A 15163-nucleotide genomic window follows, 5' to 3' on the forward strand; every position below is an offset into this window, starting at 1 on the left:
TTCCTGGATACATGGATTGGTACGAAACTATTACCCATGTGTATGTTTAAAACCCAGCACGTCGTTCTCAGGTGGACCCGAATATTCATCATTATCATGATCCTAGCCACGACGCACAGGTATGATTTTTTTTCTTTTACATTATAAATTGTTTATGTAAACTGTTATAGGTTTGTACATAATGTTGTATTCGTTCTCGTAATGCAGCGTATGTCACAGATATATCAGATTATTCATCCTTTTGTTGAGGCTGGCTATGCGGACAGTGTTCAACATCCTAATAGGCTTTACTACGGAATTGATGCAATTGAACAGCTTCTTCAAGATCAAAACATTACTGAAGCTAAACCCAACACATCTGCTCAGGGTTGGTCTGCACCTGACTCTTCCACTACACATCGTTTTGGAGCACATTACACTTGCTGGTCACGTAGTTGACAATAGTTCATAATGTTAGCACAAATAGTTGTTGATGGTGTTGGTGGATGTATAAGGAGACAAATATTATTATTATTTTTGGATTATGTACTTTTTTGATTATGTGCAAGGAGACGGGTATGTTGTGATTATGTGAATGGATTGAAATACTAGTTAATATTATTATTTCTTTTTAGATATTATTTAATATCATTACTCTTTAATAGTAGTTGCACTTGGTTAATATTATTTTTATTACGTTTTGTGTTTAGACAATATAAAAATATCCAATTGCATCCATTCCATAAATAAGAGAATTATAAATCACATGATATTCTATTTAAAAAAATGACCATTACAAAATCTAATGGAAAAATGAAATCCATCTCGTTACCTCATGCTAGTAAATCATAAAACTAATGTCTTAAACCTCTCATAACTGTTGTCTAATACATCAATCTATGTCAACTACATCAAATGTCTCTCTAGTAGTTACATTAGGCCCTATGTTGTCTTTGAATTTTTGAATGTGGCTAACATATGCATTCTCTCATTCTAATGCACAAGGGTGATGATCAACTCACCAAAGCACAACAATGGGAGGAACTGGATGATGGGCCTTAAAAAATACCTGCACGTACATCCCAAAAATTACATATTTTACCAAATCCATCAAATTTGCAATTACACAAAAATTAAACAACAATGTTAGGTTATTTTCATAAGTTATACCTATATAAAATGATTTCCGTTGACAAATCCAATGGCAATCTCACGACGATGAACTGCAGTTACATGCAATGATCTCAAAGGTAAGAAAGTGAGACACTGTTGCAAAGACAAGTGGTGAAAGACTACATTATAAAATGATGCAATAAGATGCTCCATGTCAGGCATAGTCATCCAACGATCAAAGCCTGGGCTATCTTCAAAATATGATAGGATGTGTATTAGCTCCTTAACCCTTTCATGCGACCCATATAGTATGATGTATTCATCTCTATGATTATTCAATTCATGTAAAGGATCACGCCTAATTTGCACCTAGTCACTCTCTCCAAGACCAAGTAAACCTGCAATAGCTCTAAAACCACAATTCCCATCACCATCTACATCCTTCATCAACTTTATGAATGGTTTTAACATATGCGGTAAGTCACCAACATATGCACTCGGTAAACTTGTTCTTGTACGATAAGCTTTTGTCTTCACATTCTGCTTCTTCTTATGCACTTTTGAAGCTCTCTTTTTCTTTGACTGATTGTCAGCTAATGTGTTGTGGCTATCATGACCATCGTCAACCAACTCAAATGCACAAGGGTCACGACGGCAAGATATATCAATTTTCTTATGTCCTCGACGTGGATTCGACTTCACATCAGGCTCAATAAGAAAAGTGCTCGCTGGATTTGCAATTTCCCTCAACTTCTTCAACAGATCCAATTACGTGGCAATATCAGACTCATTGAACCGCTTCAAAATCATCTCAAGTTCTAGGATACAAGTCAATTCCAATTTCTCAACCTTCGGATTATGCACACATATATTAAGTCGTGTCCAATGTACATGTATGTTACTGAGGGGAATAGGACAGCCTTGTCTCATGTAATCTGCAATCTTGTGAGCACAAGGTAAACCATGCATGCGCCTAAGAACACACCCACATACTGTAACATCAATTCCAACTAAATTTTCTCTTTTACTCTCTGCCAATACATACTCCAATGCATAATAGACTCATCACCCCAAAGCTCTCTGAATTGAGAAGGTTAGAATTGATGTTGCACAGTTGTCAAACTCTTCTCGAATGATGCTTTAACTTGAATGTGCTGCAACTCAAGTAGACAATGTATTTTTTCAAATGAAATCTCAAATGTCGTTTGACTTGAACCTAATTGCCTTTTCAATCTAACATGAGCACTCTTAACCCTGTTCATATGGATGTAAACAAAAATAGTCAAGCATAATAATTAAAAATAATAATATGATTTATAAGATTTTTTTTTTAAAAAATTACCGATTGGTTGTAACATTGCCAAAATGCATGCACATATCTGTATGTACCACAATGAATTTTTCTTGATACGGATTCAACTAATTCACAGTAACATACTTGTTTGCCTCCGAATAGTTACTGGAATCCTTATGCAGTATTATAAGGTGATCATTGTATTCCTCTTCAGTCGATGGCAATACCAAATAGTTCTATGCAGTGTTAAACTTGTCCCATTTTTCTTTTGTCTCAAACATTTTCTTGCATTTCGTCAATACATTCTTATTAATATGCCAACGACATAACAAATGTCGTGCATTCAGAAAGGTGTTGTCAATGGAATTCATCAATGCAAGCTCTTTGTCTGTGACAAGGACTTCAGGTAAAACAACGTTGTCCATACGATCACGCAATGTTTGTAACGCCCATGCATAATTATCAACCCGCTCAGTTTGCAAGTATGCGATAGCCACAGAGAATGTCATATGAGTTGATGTCACTCCCATAATTTCAAGAAGAGGAAACCGATATCTATTCGTCTTATATGTGCAATCCATAATCAACACACGAGGGAATGTACGAAGTAAATCCAAACTCACTGGATGTGCCCAAAACAAGTCCATGACAATCATAGAGCCTTCCTCACATTGATGGCGCTTAATGTACAACAATTGTTGCATCTAGGATCTACCAACTTTTTGTAGAACGCTACATCGATGTCGTACACTGTAAACTGTCTTCATTGTGATCATATTAAGGGCATCCCTCTGTTTGAGTGTAATGAGTATCTTTTTTGGCCTTACTAGGCTCTTTGACATATTTACTAACAGCGACTTTTCATTGGCTGACAATCTCCCTGCATATGAATGTCTACGGAGATGCTCTACAGTTGGATGATTATGCAGTCCGCAAACTACATTCAGTGTACATTCATCGTTGGTTTTCAACTTGTATGCCCTCAAATCAAATGGACATTCACACTTCTTTGTACCAGTTTGTCTCAATAAGTCGTTTGTGCCGTCTTTCAACTTCTTACGTGATCTATACTTGCCACTCCACTCACAAGCAAGATAAATTCTTGGTCTCTTGTGACCGCCACCATAGTCCGACATCCTTATAATAATAACAAAGCCATTTTTCCTTCCAATACCACGTATCCAAGTGAGCAATTCATCTTTGTTGTCAAAAACCTATATGTAATGTCACACAACTTTCATAATAACAAACTAAACAAACTAACTAATAAAAATGATGAACTTACGAATTTCATGTTAAATGTTACCCGTTTAACTGTAAAATGACTAGTACAATCCACCATAATATTTGATTGAGCCTCAGTTTCTTCAATGCATGTAATCTAGAAAAGGGTGGGAAATTTTTTTAATTCGGCACTACAGAGCCGAAAGAAATTATATATTTCGGCATTTGGTAACCGAAAAAATTAAAAATATTCGACTTTAAAATATCAAATATAATAAAAAAAATCGGAACTAAACTACCGAATTTATTAATATATTTCGAAATATAGATGTCGAAGAAGTAAATATATTTTGGCAGTTGATATCCGAATTTAATACATAAATTCAACACTGGTTCTCCGAATTAAAACCCCCTTCCCCCAAAAAAAATACTACTAAAAAAAAACTAACATTTTTATCACTGATTTTGCTATCACCCGACATATTTTTACTTGAGTTTGAACTTCCATAGATTTAGAACTCTTCCATATCAAAATCAATCAAAAATTATGAAATTGATAAGAAAACGATATAAATAATAGATTGTAAATCTAGATATTAAACCAATATGAAAGATGCTTTGAGAGTATTGCTTTGCAAGTAATAGAGGAGTATAGAGTATGTAACAAGCAAAGTGACAACAATGGAAAAATAACTAGTGTTTATTTTTTTTAACTCAAAAGGTGTACATTGAGATCTTTTTGTTCTTAAAAGATGTGTACAGGGAATTGTATATAATGTTATAAGTGTTGCTGGATGTCTATTATGGTCATTAAGGTTTAGGGTATAATTGTTATTAAATTAAAAATTCATTAAGTGTTCCCTGAGTTATTTAGGCCTCTGGAAATAGAATTTTCCAAAATATTGGGGTGTATTTAGAGCCTCCCATTCAAAAGACTTTAAATTCCTTAGATATGCCTATGGTACCCTTTGGTCGAGCCTGTATTCTCTCGAGTGATCTTTTTAGATGCTTGATATTTAATTTCATAAAAAATAAAGGTATATTAATCAAAAGTTAAGGGTAAAATAACTATCTAAAAAATTACTCTAGAGGATCCAAACGTCGACTACCCATCAATCTCCTCTAGCAACCCTTACCCTTTAGTCACCTTTCTTGGTAATTGACCTAACATGTTTTTATTTTGAGTAGTGTTATTTTAGTCCAAAATATTTTTCAAGTCTAATGATGTGACAGTTTATTAAAATATTTAAACCATCTCTCTCTCTCTCTCTCTCTCACACACACACACACACACACACACACATACATTTTTTCTCTAATCATTCATCAATCATTATCTATTTTGCACATTACTAGGTCTGGAAATTATGTTTAGAAAATAGACTTATATATCATTTTTCTTTTATTATTCTAAATTTTAAATTCATATATATATATATATATATTGTTGGACAATCTTCACTGTATTTAAAAAGATTAAATTCTGTTGTGTACAAAACAACAACAAGAATAAAATAAATAGAGAAAAGGAGAGAATTTGTTTGATTACAAAAATCAAACTCGAAATAAAAAATAAATAAATAAAACCATAGATTTTATTTTGTTACAAAAACAAAAATAAAATCTGATTAAATAAACATAATAAAAACAGAATAAAATTAAACAACTTACTTGGTTAATTTATTTGAATAACTTTTCTGATCAAGTCCAGTGTTTAACACTGTGTCCTTAAGACAGATTCGTCCTCTCCACGGTGCTTTCAGAATTTGGACGTCTATCTCCCAGGATGAAATGATCTTACCACAAACAATAGCAGCACTACAAATTGTTTGCCTTACGAACACACTAAGTGTTTACACTCTTTCTTTCGGAAATAAAATGCAGCAAGATGAAGAATATAATTTGCAGAGGATGGAGTACGAAATTTTTTTTTAAGTAAAATCCAAATGGGAGGCTAGTCTATTTATAGATGTAAAGGTGGCTTTTGGTTTTGAATTGAACAGGTATGAAACCTGTTAGATTCAAATTTAAACAGATTTGAATCTGTTTATTCAAACAGATAGAAACGGGAAGGGCTCTGTTTGGATGAGCAATAAATCCAAAACAGTTTAATTCTGTTTGAAAACGGGAAGGGCTCTGTTTGGATGAGCAATAAATCCAAAACAGTTTAATTCTGTTTGAAAACGGGAAGGGCCCTGTTTGGATGAACAATAAATCCAAACCAGTTTAATTTGAATTCTGAATTTTATTTTAATAAAAAATAAAATTAAATTCAAATGTTTTTGGCCCAAAAAGATTAGAAGCCCAACCCAACCACGCACCCGCGCCCAAGCCCAGCCCAGCCCGCCCGACCGGACGGACGGCGGCGCGCGCGTGGTGATTTTTGGGTCCAATGGGTCTAGCCCATTTTGCCCATAACCTCTCCCTCTAAAACACTTGGGTATCCCTTAGGGCACACGCCAAGTATCTCACCCTAAGCCTTATAAACCCTTTCAAAACTTCCCACCAAATCAATGTGGGACAAGCCAATTTACAACTTTAAGGAATTTCCACCATAACTCCATTTCCATGGAGCACACTTTGGCTTCAATTTCCCATTCACTTGGTAATGGTTTTGAGCAACCAAATATACCACGTGAATCACAACGCGGCATAGAACGCGTTACCACTTTGATCCGAGTAAATCGACACTCGGGGCCCATTTCCAACAATCCCCCACATGAATGGAATTTGATGACAACGGAAATGCAACAATATGCAGATTTATCGAAAGAGTATAAGTCGAAAATATCTTGCATCAGGATAGGTAGTTTGCGGCCTTGAACCTTCCCTAGTGATAACCTATCGGACTTACTGGCTAACCAATGGACGCGATGCCTTGAATTGTTCAGCCGTTTGTGTAAGCCAAGACAATAGATCTCACACAAAATATCTTCTAACACATCGTGGTTCTCACTGTTGTGTTCATTTTGGCCTTGAACGCGCCTAGTTTTCATAAGTATTTCTAGAGAATTTAGCCTCTTCATTCTCATAGAACCGGCCCCAGTTCAACACTCATATAGGTGATTCTTATTGTGAGTATCTCCTTATACTCATCTTGATTTTATGCCTTAACCAAGATATAAGTAATCATTAAAAGCAAAGCTTATCCTTATACCCCTGCATACAACATATATTGCAGATATCACTCTCACCATAGGAATGGGTAGGGAATTTTTAATCCCTTGGTGATTTCTGGTGAGCCATACATAACTTAGTTGTCCCTTTGAACTTAGTTTTTGGGATCTCCAGTCATATAAGTAGGGTTACCATTATGACGACTCTTATGTAATAGGCTTTAATCCCATCCCCTTCGATGAACTATACACTAGCTCTTTGTCAAACCTTTTGTTAACGGATCCGCAATATTCTCTTTAGATTTTATATAATCTATTGAGATTATTCCGTTTGACAACAATTGCCTTACGGTATTATGTCGACGACGAATATGTCGTGACTTACCATTATACATATGATTCTGTGCCCTGCCTATTGCAGATTGACTATCACAATGAATGCAAATAGCTGGCACAGGTTTTGGCCACATTGGAATGTCTTCTAAGAAGTGACGAAGCCATTCTGCTTCTTCTCCTGCTTTGTCCAAAGCAATGAACTCGGATTCCATTGTGGATCGTGCGATGCATGTTTGTTTGGTGGATTTTCAAGAAACAGTAGCGCCTCCTAAAGTAAAGACATATCCACTAGTGGATTTTGAATCTTTAGTATCCGATATCCAATTTGCATCACAATAACCTTCAAGTACTGCTGGATATCGAGTAAAGTTCAAACCATAATCACGGGTGAATCTTAGATATCTAAGAACCCGAATGATCGCTTTCCAATGGTCTTCTCCGGGATTACTAGTGTACTTACTCAATTTACTGATAGCATAAGCTATATCAGGACGAGTACAATTCATTAGGTACATTAGGCTTCCAATGATTTGGGAGTATTTTAACTGAGACACTGCATCACCTTTATTTTTTGATAAATAAAGACTGATGTCTACAGGTGTTCTAGCTAAATTCAAATCATCCTTGATAAATTTATCAAGAATTTTCTCAATATAATAAGATTGAGATAATGCATATCCGTCAGATGTTTTAGTAATTTTCATTCCTATTATAACATCTGCGACCCCCATATCTTTCATATCAAATCTTTTGTTAAGCATCTGCTTAGTTGATTTGATCATGTTTTGACTACTTCCAATGATAAGCATGTCATCCATATAAAGACAAACTATGACATATCCTTGGTCAGTGTTTTTAACATAGACGCATTTGTCACATTCGTTTATCTTAAACCCATTAGTAAGCATTGCATGATCAAATTTTTCATGCCATTGCTTAGGTGCTTGTTTTAATCCATAAAGGGATTTTACAAGTCGATAAACTTTCTTTTCTTGCCCTGATACTATAAACCCTTCGGGTTGTTCCATATAGATCTCTTCATTTAGATCACCGTTTAAGAAAGCTGTCTTAACATCCATTTTATGTATTTCTAAATTAAACAACGTTGCTATAGAAATAAGCATGCGAATGGATGTTATTCTTGTCACAGGGGAATATGTGTCAAAATAGTCCAGACCTTCCTTTTGTCTGTAACCTTTAACAACAAGTCTTGCTTTATACTTGTCAATTGAACCATCTGCTTTCATTTTTCTCTTGAATATCCATTTATATCCAAGAGGTTTAGAACCTGGTGGAAGATCCACCAATTCCCAAGTACGATTTTGCATAATGGATTCAATTTCATTATTAACAGCCTCTTTCCACAAAGGTGCTTCAGGACCTGTCATTGCTGCCTTAAAGCTTTGAGGTTTATTTTCTAACAAGTATGTCAGAAAATCTGGACCAAAGGATTTTGATGTTTTTTCTCTCTTACTTCGTCTTGGTTCATCATTAGTTAAATCCTGTTGGTCGAGACTATTACTAGTCTCTTGTGTTTGATTGCCATTAGTCTCTTGACTTTGTGTACAATCATAAGTTCTTTTCTGTGAACTTAATTCCTGTCCTTTCTTGTAAGGAAAGACATGTTCAAAAAACACAGCATTCCTTGACTCTATGATAGTGTTCACATTTATATCAGGTATTTCTGATTTATAAGTCAGAAACCGATATGCACTACTATTCTGAGCATAACCAATAAACACACAGTCTATTGTTTTTGGTCCAATCTTAGTCTTTTTAGGAATAGGAACTTTAACTTTTGCCAAACACCCCCACACTTTTAAGTATTTGTAGGAAGGCGGTCGACCTTTCCACAATTCATAAGGAGTGTTGTTGGTTTTCTTGTGGGGTATTCTATTAAGAACAAAATTAGCAGACAATATTGCTTCCCCCCACAAGTTCTGTGGTAAGCCTGAACTTAGTAACATGGCATTCATCATTTCTTTTAGGGTTCTATTCTTCCTTTCAGCAATTCCATTTTGCTGTGGAGAATAAGGGGCTGTAGTTTGGTGAATAATGCCATGTTGTGCACAAAATTTATTTAATGGTGCATCATATTCACCACCCCTATCACTTCTAACCATTTTAATGGTTTTACCAAGTTGATTTTCAACTTCTGTTTTGTAGAGTTTAAACATTTCTAAGGCTTCATCTTTACTTCTAAGTAAATAAACATAACAATATCTTGTGCAATCATCGATAAATGTTATGAAATACTTTTTGCCTCCTCTAGTTTGAATAAAGTTTAAATCACATACATCAGTATGAATTAATTCTAGAGGTTCGGTTTTTCTTTCAACCGATTTAAATGGAGCCTTAGTTAGTTTCGCTTCTACACAAATTTCACATTTATGATTAGGATTAATTTCAAACTTTGGTATATGATCTAAACCAATTAATCTACGCAAAGCATTAAAATTCACATGTCCTAATCTACCATGCCATAAATTTGACTCAAGAATATAAACAAAAGATGTGTTATTCTTATTCATAGCAACTTTCGGTACAACTGTCATTACATTCAACTTAAAGAGAGCCCTTACCAACATACATACCACTCTTTGTTAATACAAATTTATCAGACTCAAATACAAGCCTAAAACTATTTTTACTTAACAAAGACCCAGAAACTAAATTCTTCCGGATGTCAGGTACATGCAGTACGTTGTTGAGGGTCAGTTCTTTCCCTGATGTCATCTTCAAGATCACTTTCCCTTGTCCAGCCACAGTAGAAGTAGAAGAATTTCCCATGAAAAGTTGTTCACCATTTGCAGCCTTATTGTAGGTAGTGAACATCTTCTTGTCCGCACAAATGTGACGAGTTGCTCCAGTGTCAACCCACCACTCTTTGGGATTTCCAACCAAGTTAGCCTCAGACACCACAGCAGAGAGGTTGATGTCATTCACTCCGTCAGAGATGTAATCCAATTCTGTTACATTGGCCTGATTGGTGGTCTTCTTACTTGTACTTCCATGATCCTTCTTAGGGCGGCGGCAGTCAGAAGCTCGATGTCCAGTTTTGCCACAGTTATAGCATTTTCCTTTGAACTTCTTGCTACTATCGCCTTGTTTAGGACCATCTCCAGTAAACTTCCTCTTTTTGTTATGTGGTTTATGAACTTGTTCAACCACATTAGCTTTGGACTCAATGGGATTTTTCCCATTCCTCTTTTCAGCCTTTCGGTTATCTTCTTCAATTCTTAATCTTACAATCAATTCATCCATAGTCATCTCTTTGCGTTTATGTTTTAAATAATTTTTGAAATCTTTCCAAGCCGGTGGTAACTTTTCCACTAAAGCAGCGACTTGGAATGACTCGCTAAGAGACATACCTTCTGAATGAATATCATGCAAAATTATTTGAAAACTTTGAACTTGAGATATTACTGTTTAGGAGTCTACCATAACAAAGTCCAGAAATTTACCGACGACAAATTTCTTCGTGCCGGCATCTTCTGTCTTGTATTTCTTCTCCAAAGAATCCCATAATTCTTTTGCTGTTTTCAGAGGACTGTATACATTATACAGCATATTGTCAAGGCCATTTAGGATGTAGTTTCTGCACAAGAAATCTGAATGTTTCCAAGCATCTACAGTGGCAACAACTTGTCGATCACTTTCACCCTCTTTAAGTGCTGGAGCCTCTTCATGGAGAAACCGGGCCAAATTAAGAGTTGTAAGATAGAACAACATCTTCTGCTGCCATCTCTTAAACTCGGTACCGTTAAATTTTTCCGGTTTTTCTCCATGATTGATTGGTACATGAACATGGTTCTGGATAGGGACCGATGTAGGTGTAACAATAGGAGTACCACTGCCAGATGCAGTTTCAGTTGTAGTAGCCATAATCTCTGATTACAAAAATCAGAAAATATTAAAACACAAATTAATTTTCTAGTTACTAAAACCAGAAAATAAATTATAACAACAAAATAATTTTATTTTCCTTGTTACTAAAACTAGAAAAATAAAATATCACAAGAATTTTCTGTAATACCAAATAATATTCTGAAATGTTAATGACACCAGTATCGTACTACTAGTTGTTGTCAAAGAAAAGAGACAGTATATTACTACTATCTGTCAAATAGCATAAATCACTATTTATTTTTCCAACCAGAATATTAATTTGAAAACACAGAAAATTAAATACAATGAAGATACCCAAAAAGGAGTCTGTCTTAAGATTGTTGGACAATTTTCACTATATTTAAAAAGATTAAATTCTGTTGTGTACAAAACAACAACAAGAATAAAAGAAATAGAGAAAAGGAGAGAATTTGTTTGATTACAAAAATCAAACTCGAAATAAAAAATAAATAAATAAAACCACAGATTTTATTTTGTTACAAAAACAAAAATAAAATCTGATTAAATAAACATAATAAAAACAGAATAAAATTAAACAACTTACTTGGTTAATTTATTTGAATAACTTTTCTGATCAAGTCCAGTGTTTAACACTGTGTCCTTAAGACAGATTCGTCCTCTCCACGGTGCTTTCAGAATTTGGACGTCTATCTCCCAGGATGAAATGATCTTACCACAAACAATAGCAACACTACAAATTGTTTGCCTTACGAACACACTAAGTGTTTACACTATTTCTTTCGGAAATAAAATGCAGCAAGATGAAGAATATAATTTGCAGAGGATGAAGTACGAAATTTTTTTTTAAGTAAAATCCAAATGGGAGGCTAGTCTATTTATAGATGTAAAGGTGGCTTTTGGTTTTGAATTGCACAAGTATGAAACCTGTTAGATTCAAATTTAAACAGATTTGAATCTGTTTATTCAAACAGATAGAAACGGGAAGGGCTCTGTTTGGATGAGCAATAAATCCAAAACAGTTTAATTCTGTTTGAAAACGGGAAGGGCTCTGTTTGGATGAGCGCCCAAGTCCAGCCTGCCCGACCGGACGGACGGCGGCGCACGTGGTGATTTTTGGGTCCAATGGGTCTAGCCCATTTTGCCCATAACCTCTCCCTCTAAAACACTTGGGTACCCCTTGGGGCACACCCCAAGTATCTCACCCTAAGCCTTATAAACCCTTTCAAAACTTCCCACCAAATCAATGTGGGACAAGCCAATTTACAACTTTAAGGAATTTCCACCATAACTCCATTTCCATGGAGCACACTTTGGCTTCAATTTCCCATTCACTCGGTAATGGTTTTGAGCAACCAAATATACCACGTGAATCACAACGCGGCATAGAACGCGTTACCACTTTGACCCGAGTAAATCGACACTCGGGGCCCACCTAAAAAATAGACCGAACTTAAGAAAAAATTCTGATTTTTACCCAGAATTTATGACCATTTCCAACATATATATCAAATGTAAATATTTTAATGGTGTACACAAATCATAATTCTAACAATACGAAAATTTTATTGATGAAATGATAAACTACATTAACATACAACCAAATACATCAATAATTAAGCGAAGATTATTCAATATTTATGGAATAAGCTTAAGCGGTATTTTAAATAATTAATTATTAGTCTAAACTATAGAATTTACCATTTTTACATTAATTTTAAGAGATAAAGTGTTAGGTGTCTACCAATAAATGAAATAGAGCTTTGAATAAATTCTCATAACTAAGAGGCATGTTGGGATGTGCAAAGCCAACACAATCATATTCAAAATATAGCCTTTTTTTTTTAATTGTTTGATGCAGTTAAGCATAAATAATTTAAATAGATTGAAAAAAATAATTATTTAAAAGTTAGAGGACGATGGTTCTGAATTCTAATTTCTCATTATTGTTTTTATTTTACAATAAATTACACTGAACATGCCTAATATAAAAACAAAGCTATCTAAACCGCCAACAAAAAAATAAAATAAAAACCTTGAAAGCTCCCTTGACATCAACCAATATCCCACCATTCATTAGGCCATGTTTGGGAAAATTTTAAAAAGTAAAAAAATAAAAATCAAAATAAAAATAAAGATTATTTGTTATTAGCTAAAAAAATTACAAATAATACACAGACGATGAAGCAAAATAGGATACAAATGTTTTCATAAATTGCGGGTTTCACATGTAAGTTTTACATTATGTGAATCCTAGATATTTGGGGTATGTGTTTCTAGCATTGTAGGAAAATTAAATATCACATCAACTTTTTGTTGCTTAAAAAAAAAAAAAAACCCTAATCAATGAGACTTTTCAAATATTTTTTAAATTTTTTAAAAAAATTATAAAAGAAATTACTGAAAAAACCAATCAGGCTTTTAGCGGTAAGTTGGTAACAGATCGAAGCCAAGCATTAACACAAGACCATTGGAGCAAAAGAACAAAACACACAGTAGATTAATCACCCCCCAATGTCAGCTTCTTTATCAATTCATTCAGGTTGTGTTTGGTTTAAGAATTTAAAAAAAAAGATTTAGAAAAGGAAAAATAAAAAATGTGTGAAATTAAGTAAATTTATTCATATTTTACCACCTTTTTCATTTTTCCCATTTCAAATCCTTCCTTAAAATTTTCAACCAAATACAGGCTTAAGCTTTGCAATCTCTCCTTTATCACATTCAAGTCCTAATTAATTTAATATCTACCAAGACCCTTATGGAAAGTTGATGTGTAACTGCACCTATTGTCCAAATTATGAAATTAAACAATTAAATTCACAAATAAATCAAAATTATATACCAAGAACACATGCTGAGAAATACCCATTTCAACTAAATTACAACAGAAATACCCAATACAATAAAATGGTAAAGAAAGAAAACTGAAGCCTGCACGGTAGGAGTTTCCTTAAAACAGATTTTCGCCGCCTCATGGGTCGAGTGCTTGAGGAATTCTAGCGTCTGTCTCTCAGGATATGATGGTCAAAAAATCAGCTACGATAGAAGCACTCTCTATCTAGCTTAGCGAACAAAAACCGTGGAAGCACTCTCTCACTGTAGGAACTTTCTGGCAAATTGACTTGTAAAATGAAAGCAAAAATTTCTGTGTTGAGACTTGACAGGAGGATCTCAATTTATACATGTATAGGGGAGAGAGGAGGAGTGTCACGACCCAAACCTACTCCTAAAAATTTAGGTCATGACCGTCCTACACTTAGGCCTTAGGATAGAAGTTCAAAATATTTTACTCAATAACGGGGCCTAATACGGAAGCAAATAACAGAACGTCCATTGAGCAGTGCATATATACTAGGATCATTACGCATCTAACTGTGGACATGGATGTCCGCATGCACACTTCATATAAATGCAAGTCCAAGTCATGTGTATATACAAAGAGTTAATAACCCACAAGTTACATAATCTTAAAATGTTGACCAAAAGCCACCAACAGCTTAACAAAAATATGGCATTAAAGAGACTCCTTAAGAGGTAAAAGACTCCAAGTATGAGGCTTAGCAAAATAGGTGCTCAAAAGACACCTGAAGCTTACCTAGGGCAGACCTCCAAGTTGACCACAGTGATCCGGTCGTGCAGTGGTCCCTGCCGGCAAGTGGCCTAGAGTCTTCATAAACACTTGATCTTGCATAATCTTGACAAATCCAAGCCAAATCTTGAGTTTCTCTACACTTTCCCTCTTCTCTAAGAGCTCTCTCTCTCTCTCTCTCTCTAGAACTCTCTCTTTCTCTCCACGTTTTTGTTTCTTAAAAAGGCTAAAGATGAGCTCAAGTATATATAACATGTCATATATATGTTTATTTAGGCCAACCAAACATAACTTAATGAATCAAACAAAATCAATTTTCAATTAAACTGTCCAAATGGCTCTAAAAATTCCCATTAGCATATCCATGCATTCAATTTCGGTTTCTGAACTCATTAAAGTCATCAATTTCGGTTTCAAAGTGTTGACTCTAAGAGTTTTAGCCAAATAAGGCCAATTGATTCATTACGAATCAATTTTTTTACAAAACTTCATATTATGTCCTAAAAATCATGCTCATCATAATTGTAAAGTCAATTTCCGGTTATCGCACCTCTAAGGCTTCCAATATCAATCCAACAGTTGTAATTTCAACAGATGTTCTGATAACCGATAGATGCAATTCCATAAACATGTAATTCACACATT

The 15163-nt window shown here is 34.6% G+C and overlaps 1 protein-coding gene across 1 annotated transcript; it reads right to left on the bottom strand.

Annotated features, from left to right (window-relative positions):
* Positions 1–1461: 1461 nt before the first annotated feature.
* Positions 1462–3522, bottom strand: LOC145813249 (uncharacterized). The gene is made up of 3 exons (XM_082908532.1): positions 3102–3522; positions 2689–3008; positions 1462–1845 (listed from the first exon to the last, which is right to left on the bottom strand). Exons 1-3 carry the CDS (start codon positions 3520–3522, stop codon positions 1462–1464), a joined length of 1125 nt encoding a protein of 374 aa, XP_082764658.1.
* Positions 3523–15163: the final 11641 nt, after the last annotated feature.

Source organism: Camellia sinensis, chromosome 15 (assembly GCF_055761805.1).
Source record: "Camellia sinensis isolate YWXY chromosome 15, ASM5576180v1, whole genome shotgun sequence".
NCBI classification, from domain to species: Eukaryota; Viridiplantae; Streptophyta; class Magnoliopsida; order Ericales; family Theaceae; genus Camellia; species Camellia sinensis.

Bases quoted from the DNA above. Each gene is read 5' to 3' on its own strand.
- LOC145813249 (XM_082908532.1), bottom strand. From the start codon at position 3,522: ATGTCGGACTATGGTGGCGGTCACAAGAGACCAAGAATTTATCTTGCT. The intron at 3,009-3,101 runs GTAGATCCTAGA...GGGCACATCCAG, and splicing joins TAGCGTTCTACAAAAAGTTG to TGAGTTTGGATTTACTTCGT. The intron at 1,846-2,688 runs GTATTGACGAAA...GATCTGTTGAAG, and splicing joins GTTGGCATATTAATAAGAAT to AAGTTGAGGGAAATTGCAAA.